The sequence below is a fragment of the Carcharodon carcharias genome, chromosome 26, assembly GCF_017639515.1.
Source record: "Carcharodon carcharias isolate sCarCar2 chromosome 26, sCarCar2.pri, whole genome shotgun sequence".
NCBI lineage: Eukaryota > Metazoa > Chordata > Chondrichthyes > Lamniformes > Lamnidae > Carcharodon > Carcharodon carcharias.
The window spans coordinates 19,615,532-19,627,705 of NC_054492.1; the positions used below are offsets into that span (position 1 = coordinate 19,615,532).

The following is a 12,174-nucleotide window of genomic DNA, read 5'->3' on the forward strand; positions in this document are numbered from 1 at the left end:
ATACTGAGCCTAGGTTTTAAAAACCTGATGATTCTTGGAGGACGATTGAAGAAATAAGGACTTGGATCATTTTGAGGTTCTGCGAAAATGATTTCAAGTAGGAGGCAATGTGATACTTCATTCAATGCAGTGATGAATCAGGGGGAAGGAGGATTGTGCAAAATGGCACATTTTAAACCTTTAAAGAACAGAAGAAGAAAATTCAGAGGAGCATTGATTGAGGATGCAGTATGGACATGAAAGGCTCACAATAGAGATTGAGAAAGTTAGGGATAAGAGTAGTATAGGCGGGATTCAACCTCATTTCCCGAGACCCTGGCTGATCTGGCTTTCACCTGGGTTAGCTACCCTCTTAACTATGGGTCAGACCGAGATTCAGGTCAGGACAAACAACTCAGGATGTCCGTTGTTTGGATTCTCAAACAAGACGGTTTGTTCAAGCTTGTACAAGCATATGCAGGGAGAGCAGCCTCTTAGTCCATCAAGAGGCTCTCTGCCGTAATTACAAATTCTCGTAACTTTTATACTTTTTCTTATTGTAATACATTTGAGTACATTTGAATATATCCACTCGGTAACCGACACACAGGTACTGTGTTAAAATTATCCTATTAAGTACATAAACATGCGATTCTGCTAACCAATTATTCTAAAGGGTGCATACATAATTATATTATCCAATCAAAATTAATACACATACGCAAAGACCTTGGTTCTCACAACTCAAGACTGGTTGTGTTTCATCAAAGCCCCCTCTTTGTCCTTTGTATGTCTTCCCATATCTAAGCTAAAACCATCTGCCCCTTCCCTATGTGAGAGGGGAGTACATGTAATCTAATTTATATTTTGCTTGTGTCTTCAGCCTGACTCTCAAGGCTGTGCATTGTTCATCTGGTAATCGTCAACTCTTAATATGCTTAGCAGCCATGTCTGCCTGGAGATTTTAAGTGTTCTTCAGAAATTCTTACAGCGTTCTCTTTTAGCATTTTTAATTCTCCCTTAACAAGTAGGATTCTTTATAAGGATTATCTTATCATTAGAATTTCATGCGTATAAGACATCACCACTTCTCAATCCCTGCACTGATTCTAGTTTATTGGCCTGATTCCCTGATGTTTGTGCTTCTGTTATCTCCAGACTGGACTATTTCAATGCTCTCATGGCTGGTCTTCCACCCTCCAGAACCTTGAGCTTGTCTGAAACTCTGCTTCTCATATTCAAACTTCTGCTCACCCATCATTCCTATGCTTGCTGACCTCCTTTGACTTGCATTTCACAACACCTCAAATTTGAAACACTTATCTTCATCTTTGAATCCCTCCATGATCATGTCCTTCTCCTTCTCTATAATCTCTCCCCAGCCCTACCACACTCAGAACTTTGCATTCCTCCAACTATGGACTCTTGTTCATCCTCAATGCTTTGCTCCATCATTGACAGCTATGTCTTCAGCCATGTTGGCTCTCGGTATTCACTCCCTAATGCTCTATAATGCGCTGTTTCTTTAAGACCCTCTTCAACCTAACCTTTGACCAAGCTTGTAGTCATTGTGCATCCCTCACCCCCACCCCCAATCTTTTTGTTTGACTATGCTCCTGTGATGTGCCATGAACCATTTTACTACTGGGTGTACTTACATCACATGGACTGCAGCAGTTCAAGAAGGTGGCTTACCCCCACCACCTTGAGGGCATTTAGGGATGGGCAATAAAAATGCTGGTGTAGCCAGTGTCCTCACATCCTGTGAAAGAATATTTTTTAAAAAGGTGCTATATACATTCAATTAGTGTTGGTGGTATTGTGGTTATTTTTCATTGGAGCTTCAGTTATTGAGTTGAGCTTTCTTGATTACTTTTGTAAGTACATTGGTTCTAGCTTCACTACAGTTCCCATCAATCACATTAAGCCATCGCTACCTTCATTTTGGCACTGGAGTGAAAATAATAGATCGTTCCCTTCTGAATCTATTGAACATTCATGGCGCATTCCAAGGCTTGCTGTTTGTGAGCCCCAGCAGCACTGTTATTGTCTAAAAATGCTGATAATATTTTGTAGGAAATCTGCAAAGTCTTATTATTGACAGCAAGATTGGGCATTCCAAAAGCAAATCAAGGCTTTAAACAAATTTCCAAGCAGAATCTTTACATTTTATGAATTTTAGTTCTTATGGTAACTGCACTACTTTGTGGTTCCATCTCTCCTGCCATTCTACTAGCTAAAGTAGCAATTTTGCTATTGCACCTGACATCTTGAACATCTCGAAGTATCCCAGGCCAACCTTTTACCTGCACGTTTCCCATGTAAAGCCATTTTTGAAGGTGCTAAAGCAAGTTTACTGAACAAAAGCATCAGTTGCTTTTTCTGACCTCCTGTAATCTAGTTCTCTTGCAAAGCTATTTCTTGTAACTTAAATGAATTCTTCTTTCATCTCTTTTCTGCTTTGATGGAAAGTTAGTCACCAGTTTCATTTAAAAAACAAAAATTCCTGAATAATAGGCAAGATTTAATTGTATGGAGGAGCTTTTGGAAATGCCAAGGGAGGATGGAGACATGAAAGCAAGGATATTGGAGGCAAGTAGTGGATACGTTGAGATAGCTTACCTATAAGCAGAGAAGGGATGAAGACAGTTTCTCCTGGTTTGTACCTTAGGGTGATTTATTGACAAACTTGTTAGGACTTCTGTTACAAAGAACTGCACTTAAAACAGAATGCTTTTATTAAAATGTGGAACTTGCAATATGAATGAACTTTCTTGCTTCAGTTTGATATGGTATTTTAAAATAAAAGAGTAATTGAAGGTGCTTTTGACTTGGTGTGTCAAATCAACATTTTAAAATAGTTTTATAAATAAATGTTTAATTGTGTCTTATGTCATGTGACTTAGCACAACCCCCGACTAGTTATTTATCACCTACTCAGTAACAAAGCTTCTGTAATCATCATTTTTAACATGCGGCTTTCTAAGACTGCATTAATTAGAAGGTGTACCATATATTTTATATTTCACGCATTAAAGTAGATTATCAAACTGCTCTGCAAAAATGATTTACTTCTCAACTTTTTGGGAGCTTGATTAAAATAATAAACATCTAATTTGTCTGTCTAATTTGGCCTTTATTATCTTCTGCATGCTGAAGTTAAAGTGATGAAAAATATTGTGGTCTTCAGACCTAGTGGGAATTGATGTATTATTTTGTTTTTTTTCTACTGCACTTTGCATGAAAATAACAGTTTGTACATGGGAAGGCAAAAAAAATTGCAGAATACTTTGTGCCAAACATGATGCAGAAGATTTATTTGTGATTTCTGCAGTGGATCAGTGGAAAGCAGGCAACACCTGTCTACAGCCCTCAGTCATGGCAATTCCCTGCCAAGTTACTCTGAAGGAAGTGAGAGTGATGCTGTACATGACTCTACTGTGGAGAGTGATTGTGAATCCCGCTCTACTGTGTACAGCTACCAGCAGAATTCACAAGGGCAGCCCAGTGACCAAGAGAATAGTACGTGCTGTAGTCAATGCAATTCTAACTGCAGCTGCGTTTCGCAGGACAATCTGAAAATGGAGGAGGACCCTGATGGATCCTGTAACCATACGTCTGAAAGAGAAGACAACATGTATGTATACTTGGAGGCATTATTATTGTAAAACTAAGGAAACAAATTTGCTTTACCTCCATAAATCTCGCGTTTTGCACTATATTGCTTTTCTCCCACCAATTATTATTTGCGCCACTTTTGCAGTAAAAACCTACAATTTTATTTAACACTGTGGTAACACAAAATCATTTTATTTAGTATTCAATAAACCTCGAGTAATTTGGAGATAATTTGAAACAGCAAAGTCCTGTTTTCCTTTGTTGCATTTTTTTTTTGTAGCTCCTACTGATTTATTCTAAAAGGAAGAAAAAGATATGTGCCTACTGAGGGACTTGTATAGAGAAGCCTCATTCTATTGTGGTACTGTTTAACAACTCTTAGTTCCTCACTCGAATAATCATTCTTCATATGTGAGTCTAGACAATGAGTGCTGAGAGGTTGTTTTACTAAAAGGGCATCACAATTGAACCTCACCTGAAACTAAACTCTCTTACATAAAAACAAAAAATAAAAACAAAAAAACTGCGGATGCTGGAAATCCAAAACAAAAACAGAATTACCTGGAAAAACTCAGCAGGTCTGGCAGTATTGGCGGAGAAGAAAAGAGTTGACGTTTCGAGTCCTCATGACCCTTCGACAGAACTAAACTCTCTTTAATAGGTATCATCGGTTAGCGAGCAGCAACACATATGGCTTGTTTTTTTTTACTTTGCCTAACTCCAGAAATAGTGGGTTTAACTTAAAGTATCCCAATTGCTGATAGCCAAAATTACAAAACTCAACACCAAACAGAGACTAAGTTTATAGCTACCTTAGTTTGCAAAGCTCAGTACCACAAAAGTGCCTGTAATAACAGCAACTGCTTGCATTTAAATGAGTACCTTTAATGTAGTAAAATATCCCAAGGAGCTTAACCAGAGCTTTTTTATTTAAAAAAAAGAAAATGACACAGAAATACAGAAGGAGTTGGAGGACAGATGAATTATTAGGTCAAAGAGAGAGGTTTTAAGGGGCATCTTAGAGAGGAAGATACAGAAGTGCAGAACTTTAGGGGGGAGGGGTGAAATTCCAGAGCTTCTGGCCAACGCAGCTGATTCCATCATTGGTAGCCATGCGGTAATTTTAAATCAAGGCTGTTCAAGAGGCTAGAATTGGAGGAGCACGGGCATTTCAAAGGTTTGCAATGCTGGAAGAGGCTACAGAGATGGGGCAGTTTGAGGTCATATAGATGAGGATTTTAAAATTGAAATGTAGTTGAACTGGGAGAGAACTGGAATAGTGAAGTCTAGATGTAATAAAAGGCATGGATGAGGGCTTCACCAGTGGATGAACTGAGACAGGGTCAGAATTAGATGATGATATGGAGATGGATGTGGCAGTCTTGGTGAAGGAGTGGTCAGTAGCTCATCTCCGGGTCAACACAGCACCAAGGCTGTGATCACTTTGGCTCAGTTTTGGACTCTTGCCAGGGACAAAAGCAGTGGTCAGGAAATGGAGTTTGTGGAGGGGATCAAATACACTGACTTCAGCATTCCCATTATTTGGTTGGAGGAAATTTGTTAATACAAAATTGGAGGTTGGACAAGCAGTGTGACAAGTTGGAGATGGTGGAAGAATGAAGATAGATCATGGTGAGATATGCCCGAGTGTTGTATATATGCAATTTAATGTCCTTTTATCCACTGAGTTGAGATGAGTCCTGTTCCTGTGCTGCTTCCTTAACTGAACTGTTGACTCCCTTGCTCATGTGAATGTAATCTAAATTGAGTATTGCCAAAAAAAGAGACATAGCGTTGAAGCTTTTCATCTTGCACTCGTCAGGACAAAATCACAAGAATTCCAAATTTCAAATGGAACGACAATTTTTACCACATGAGGGTGCTGATTGGTTGGTAAGTGGACTCTGGTAGAAGTGTTACCATGAAGAATGCACCAGGGAACAGTTAACTGCCAAGCTTGTGCTATATGCTACATATATTCAAAGGGCCCTCCATTGCAAACAGAGCACGTCCACGCATTGTGCCTTTTTCAACCAAACAGAAGCCTGGGGGCAGTCATTCCATGGTTTATTCCACATGACAATGCCTTGACCAATCAATCAACTTGCCTGGTTTGAATTTAAACAAAAGCTTGGCAGTTATCTGTTCCTTGGTGTATTCTCCATGGCAATGCCTCTACCAATGCAGTATAAGTTGTTCCCTTTGAGATTTGGTATTCTTGTGATTCTGCCCTGGTGAGTGCAAGATGAAAAGCTTCGACACTGTCTCTTTTTTCAGCAATAATGTAAAACTAAAACTCAAAATTCGATTTTTTTTGTGACTCCCACTAATTATGGCACATGGGATCATAAATATTAAAAAATAAAGGTAATCAGCAATGAAATGAATGGAGTTAATTCCGGGATAATGAATATGTCAAATGAGAAGTAAACCAATTGAGTTTTTGTAACATGTTTTGTTGGGGCAGTGAAAATTACAAAGATTAATAAAGGTTAATGTAGGTTAATGAAATGCATGATGTGGCAGAGGATCTTATAGGCCAGAAAGGATCCAAGTTTTAGATCAGTCTTGTGCTAAGTCATCTACCTTTTGTCTTTTGTCGAGAACTCTCAGAACTAGACATGGAAGTTTAACGAACATTGAAAACCATTTTGACGTGAAACTTTTGCTCCCAAGAAACTTCCAAAATTTACCTTTCAGCTTGTTTTCAAATCTTTTGGACAAATTAATTCTAATACTGTGAATGCTTTGGGTGCATGAATGCAAACCTTGAAAACTGCATGAAGCTTAAATTCATCTCTACTGAAAAAGTACAATTCTGTTAACACCAATTTAGGATTTGACAAAAATGTAATTGCTTTTTGTCACTCTTTCTGTTTCTCCCTGAGCTTTCTCATTTTAAAATTAATAACTATTTAAATCTGCATTGTTGCCTGAATAAATTCCTGGAATTAATTCTTCAAATCATTTTCTCATCATTGAAAAATTATAATCATAAATCCACTTTCAGTATCAGCAATGGCATACTTCCATCCACGTTGTCAAAATTACCTTGCGTGTGTTGAGCTATTCTAGTCATTGTTCATGTTTCCAGCATTAAGAATCCTTCAGTCACTGAAGGATATCAATATTAGCTGAAAGGACTTTGAAATGATGTGTGACTTGCTCTGTTGAATTTCAAGCTTGGTAAATTCCATGGGTTATTTTAGTTAGGAATTTGGCTTTTGAAATTTAGCCAAAGTTTAACATGGGAAGTGTGATATCATGAATGTGAAACTATCATCCAGTTATACAATTATACAATTTTAAACAATTTATTCTCTACCTTATTTGTACTTCAAAATATTTACCATAGGGTGGCATCATTTATCACAGCTGCTGCATGTATGCCACATACTTCTGCTTCTTTGCCTGATAATGGCATTAAACCTGTGATACTGGCAATTGAATTGTTGAATGTTCTTCTGAGTTATTCTGGGCTTGTTGACACAACGAGATTGGTACATTAGAAGCCTAATCCGAAATTAAAACTTGCCCCTCTCTCTTTCTTCTAATTCTAGTAAAATGTTTGCTTACCTGTCAGTTTTGAATTCTGGGGGAGGACCCCACTGGACCCTTCTCTCTTTAAAGATGCCGATTAACTTGCTGCATGGTTCCAGTATATTTTCATTTTAAGAAGGTTTAGTATATTTTGTTAGTGATGCTGGGCCACCAGTAATTATTTGCAGATTATAGCAATTAAAGTGCCTGCTTGGGTGTTTAGATTTTTAAAACTTTTTTTCTAATTTGATTCTGTAAGATTAGATGTGTACAAGATGATAACAGGTTTAAGGTAGACATTGAAAAGCTGTTCCTGTTAGCTGATGATATAAGGACTAGGGGATGCAGGTTTAAGGTTTTGGATGGATGAGAGATGTTGATGGGATATGAGGAAGATCACATGGTAATGACCTGGAATTTGCTGCCTCTGAGGGTGGTGGATGTGAAGACTGATTTCAGAAGGAAAGTGGATGAACACTTGGGGAAAACAAACTTGCAAGGCCATGGGGATAGAATGGTGGGATGGGACTGACTAGACAGAGAGCTAACCTTGACTCAATGGGCCGAACGGCTTCCTTCTATGCCAAAATGATTTTGACTCCACAAGCAACTGATTTCTATTAGTCCATGTCTGATTTCTATATCCTCCAGGGAAATCAAACCTCCAGCATAATATCATACTTTCAACATTGGCAACAGCCCACTTGTTCTTTAATATATTATTTTGCATTTCACGAGTTTGCAAAACTCGTTACGCACCTTTTTTGTGGGGTCAGTTTTTTGAAGGAAACAATACTAGGCCTCAAGCTTTCGAAGAGTGTTCAGTAAATTTGTGTTCTACCGATATTAAGTTACAGATTATGGTTCATAATCCTATCCTTGTGGAGGCTAGTGGGGCTATACTTGAGTTTTGGAAACCTTCACCTTATTTGAACAATATTTATCGCTTCAGAATATTGTGTATTTGCACATAACTTAGTCAAATCCCCTCACTACCCTCCCTTAGGCATTCTAATTACAGTAGCCTCATTAAAGATGCTAATAACTATTATCACCAACAGGGAGCTTAATCGGGTTCCTTTAAAATTTCTTCAGATTTTTGTTATTTTGATTTGTGTTCAAGCAGCTTCAATGGGATAACTTAATATAGTGCACAGTGCAAACATCTGTTATTTCATAGCTGCAAACTGTATAAATGCTAAAGGAGATTTTATTAAGGCCTCCAAGGCTATTTATTTTACCGTTGATGCATTTTGGTCTTAAAATGTTGAAGTCCATTTTTATACGTTAAAGGTAATTTTTCTGTTTCTTGCACTGCAGGTTTATATTTATATAAACTTGGGTATTTGATTACTGTTATTATGAATTATTGTGTATAATGCCACTATCCACAAGTATTCCTGACTCATTTCCTATTGATTCTTCAGTGCGCTTTACTCCCCCACTACCCCCTCCCACACCACCTTTCCTGAAGGTAGTGTCTCATGCTATTGCAAGAGTGCACAAGTTTATCTAAAAGTACTAAGCACCAGCTCAGTAGGTAAACGAGCTGCATGCTATGACAGTGAACCATATGGACAGTAATGTCTCCAGTTTGATTCCTGGGGCTGAATTTTTGCCACAGGGGTGGGAAACAGAAGTGGCAACTATTTCTGGGTCTTAAACCTGCCCCCAGGTTGCCAAACTGTGCTGCCATTTGAGTTCTGTGGCTGGATAGTGAAGACTCTCAGAAAACTTTGGGCTGGATTTTTCATTTCTGTGATGCCTCAAGAGAGCCGGAGACCTGCAGGGCAGGACAGCCCCATGTTTTTCAGGCACAGACCTTGAGGTGATGCTGGAGGCAGTGAGGGAGAGGTGGGAGGTCCTCTTCCTGGAGATTGGCACCCCCATATACCGAACAGGCCTGAATGGAGGTAGCTGCCACTGTCAATGTCAAAAGTGTGCTCAGAAGAGGTTTAATGACCTGATATGTTCCTGCAAGGTGTTACCCTCAACCCCCAGTACAGGTCGCTGGTTATTCACCCTTCAGCAGACACACCAGCTGAGGAACCTCAGGGTGCATTATGCTCCAGAATGTGGGAGGGTTGTGCCAAGGCCACTTACTAATCCCTCAGGATGGCTCTGAGCCATAGTGCTACTGAGGACCTGTAACCACTGATACGTGCACCTTCTAATGAATTTGAGCAGCTGCTATCGGCCACAAAGGACAGCATATCCTTAGCTCGCTCTCTTTGTCCTTGCAGGAGAAATGGACACGCAATACCCAAGCAAGGGCCCAAATGGATAAAGACGTATCTTGCATCTAAGGCCTCACACCAGAGGAGCAAAGGAGATAGCCAGGACTGCAGACCACAACCTTGGCGAGATGGACACTCATAATAGAGATGGTGATTACAGAAGGTCATTGTGGTCATTAAAGGCTACATTGCACTTCAACCTATCCTACAGTATTCCGAATCCCAAGTTGCATTGTGTAAACTCAGCACTGTACTCTCCAAGGCGAGCTCTCATGCCTTTTGTCTCCCACAAGTTCAGACGTCCACTCATGGAGACCTTTGCCCTCTTCACTGGGCCGAGATGACCGACCAAGCTCCAAGGGAGCACCCTCCCATCTTAGCGCGTCGCCCACCAGTGCAGATACATTGACCTTGGTGGGTCCTTGCCTGTGGTTAAATAGGGGCACGGGCAGTGGAGTATGCCACTGCGGTGTAGGTGGAGAGAAGAGTGGCAGAAGAAACTGGTCAGTTCCTCTCTGAAGAGGGAGGGCAGACATATCCCTGCTCGGCTAGGCACAGAGGCAGGGCCTCAGAGGTCACAGGAACAGAGGCTCTAAGCAGATCGGCAGCAGCAGATGTACTCCTTATGCTGGAGTTCCCTGATACAGTATGGAGTCATGGGCAGAGAGTGGAGGAGTCCATCAAGCTCATGTGTCGCCATGGCTCAGGGATTTGAGCACATGCACTCCTCCATTGAGACAGTGGCCAACCTCCATGGAGAGTCACATTCAGCAATACTTTGGATTGCATGCAGAACTGCACACAATGTCTGTCACACTATGTAGCTTGTGCTGGTCGGTGGCACTGGTGGCACAGATGTTTTGGAGGGATGCCGTTTACACCCTAGCTGGTGCTACCATCCGAAGCACCAGCCAAGCGCTGAGGATGACACTGAAGAGGATGAGAGTTGCCACCCTTCAAGGGATGCCGTCATCATCCTTGGCCTCCTTTGCTCCTCTGACAGTGGGAGCAGCTGTGCAACAGAGCAGGTGCAGCAACCTCTGTAGATGCCCCCCCCCACACCTCCAAAATGAGGACAGCCGCCACATGTATCTCGGCTGCAAGCGCAGACGCATGAGCAGGCTGCCTCCACCTCTTCCAAGGCCACAAGGCGAGCAGCATGTAAAAGTGGATGAGCGTGGAAGCCACTGCATCACACTGAGCACTGGGTGGGTCTTTGAGGTATCTTGCTGTAACTGTGCACCATTTTTCTTTTTAAGGGCTACATAAATGATGACAATTGAAGCCACACGTGCGACACTCCTCTTACTGATGTCGAAACAAGAAGAGTTATGAGTGGTGAAGGAGGTCAAGCGTTCCTCATGAGGATGGCAAAACCTCTGTGCAGATGTGCGTTCTTTATTCATGGTTTATGTGGCCAAGGCTGCATTGTTTAATGGAAGTGTTAACACAAACGCCTCCGGAGTGTTCCGCACCATGCCGTTCATCTTGGCTCAGGGTGGCTCATTTGAAACATTCCTGAATCAGATGACTGCTGAGATTCGCCGCATCCTGACCCACCAGCCAAGCCCCGTGCGGCGCTCAGCCACCTCTCCTGTGCAGCCAGAGCACCTCTGTTCTGCAACCTAGGATCTTTTTTTTAAAAAAAAATATTCCCCAATTTGGGGATCCAGGTGAGACAGTTTTGAAATAGCCTTGGCTTCCTTGTTCAGTTATAAATTATTATGCAATATCAACAATTCATGAAGCACCTCCATTCCGATGGTTGAAAACACTTTTGCTGTGATGCAGGTTATTAACAGCTGCTATTTCTGTAGCTATTATCCACACCAACAAATTCAGCACTCAATTGTTGATTGTAACACCACCTACTGATACTGTCATACTTGGTGGTGGTGAAGGAGGTTGACCAAATCAAATTCCTCCACTGGGTTGCACTCGGTGAAAAGTTAATGGATAACCAGGGTAAAATATTCTCCCTTGTTTTTATAAATCAGTGACTAAAATGGCATAGCAACTAAGTTACAGTATTTGATTTAGCTATTTTAAGGGTTGTAGAAACAAAAATCTGCAGAATGAGGTTATTTCCATTCCAGAATATTTGTAAGGCTTATTTCAAAGCAAATCGGTGTGCTGGTTAACTATAACTCAAGAAAAACACCCTTCTGGTGTTCCCTACTTTGCACCTGGCTGCCGGTCAGGCATTCTTTCCTCCCAAAGTGGGTGCCGATATTCTAACCTTCACCTGCCCGGAATTTGTGGGTTCAACTTTTGCTTTGCTGTAAGGTGCCAATGGCATTTCCCAAGCCCCTAGCAGGGACCTCTGCTCAGGCTGGGAATAAAAAATCCAGCCTTCAAGACCTGGAGCAGTAGAAGTGACTGTCAGCTCTGGGGCTTCCTGGGTGCTGTCCAAAGCAGCTGTTGGATGGCCTCTAGCCTGAGAATCTGATGGCTTTCTATGGGGAAATGAAAAGAGACTTAATTGTTGACCTGTCTTCACTTTGCTGCCTGTCTAGCTATTATCCACACCAACAAGTTCAGCACTCAATTGTTGATTGTAACACCTCCTACTGATACTGTCCTGCTTGTCGGGGGTGAAGGAGGTTGACCAAATCAAATTCCTCCACTGGACTTGGTAAAAGTCAGACACACTGACGTGAAGGGAGCAGTTTAAGGATAAAGGGTAATGTTAGCTACTTTATCCACATGTGTTGGAGCTTTTCTGGTGAACCTTTGGGAAAATGGGGCAAGAGGAGCTGTTGTAAGTGCAGATATTCTGCTCCCCCAACTCCTTTCGGGG

At 41.2% G+C, this 12,174-nt stretch overlaps 1 protein-coding gene across 4 annotated transcripts in view; it reads left to right on the plus strand.

The window, feature by feature from the left end:
- Positions 1-12,174, plus strand: part of LOC121269822 (protein unc-13 homolog C-like) — a 599,906-nt gene that overhangs the window by 114,921 nt on the left and 472,811 nt on the right. For 2 of the 4 annotated variants that reach the window (XM_041174809.1, XM_041174810.1), the window contains one exon: positions 3,314-3,616. The exons of 1 other annotated variant lie outside the window; for it this stretch is intronic. In XM_041174809.1, the coding sequence (XP_041030743.1) occupies positions 3,314-3,616 (303 nt within the window). The remainder of the gene's footprint in view (positions 1-3,313; positions 3,617-12,174) is intronic. One more of the 4 variants, XM_041174812.1, reaches the window with a different exon arrangement.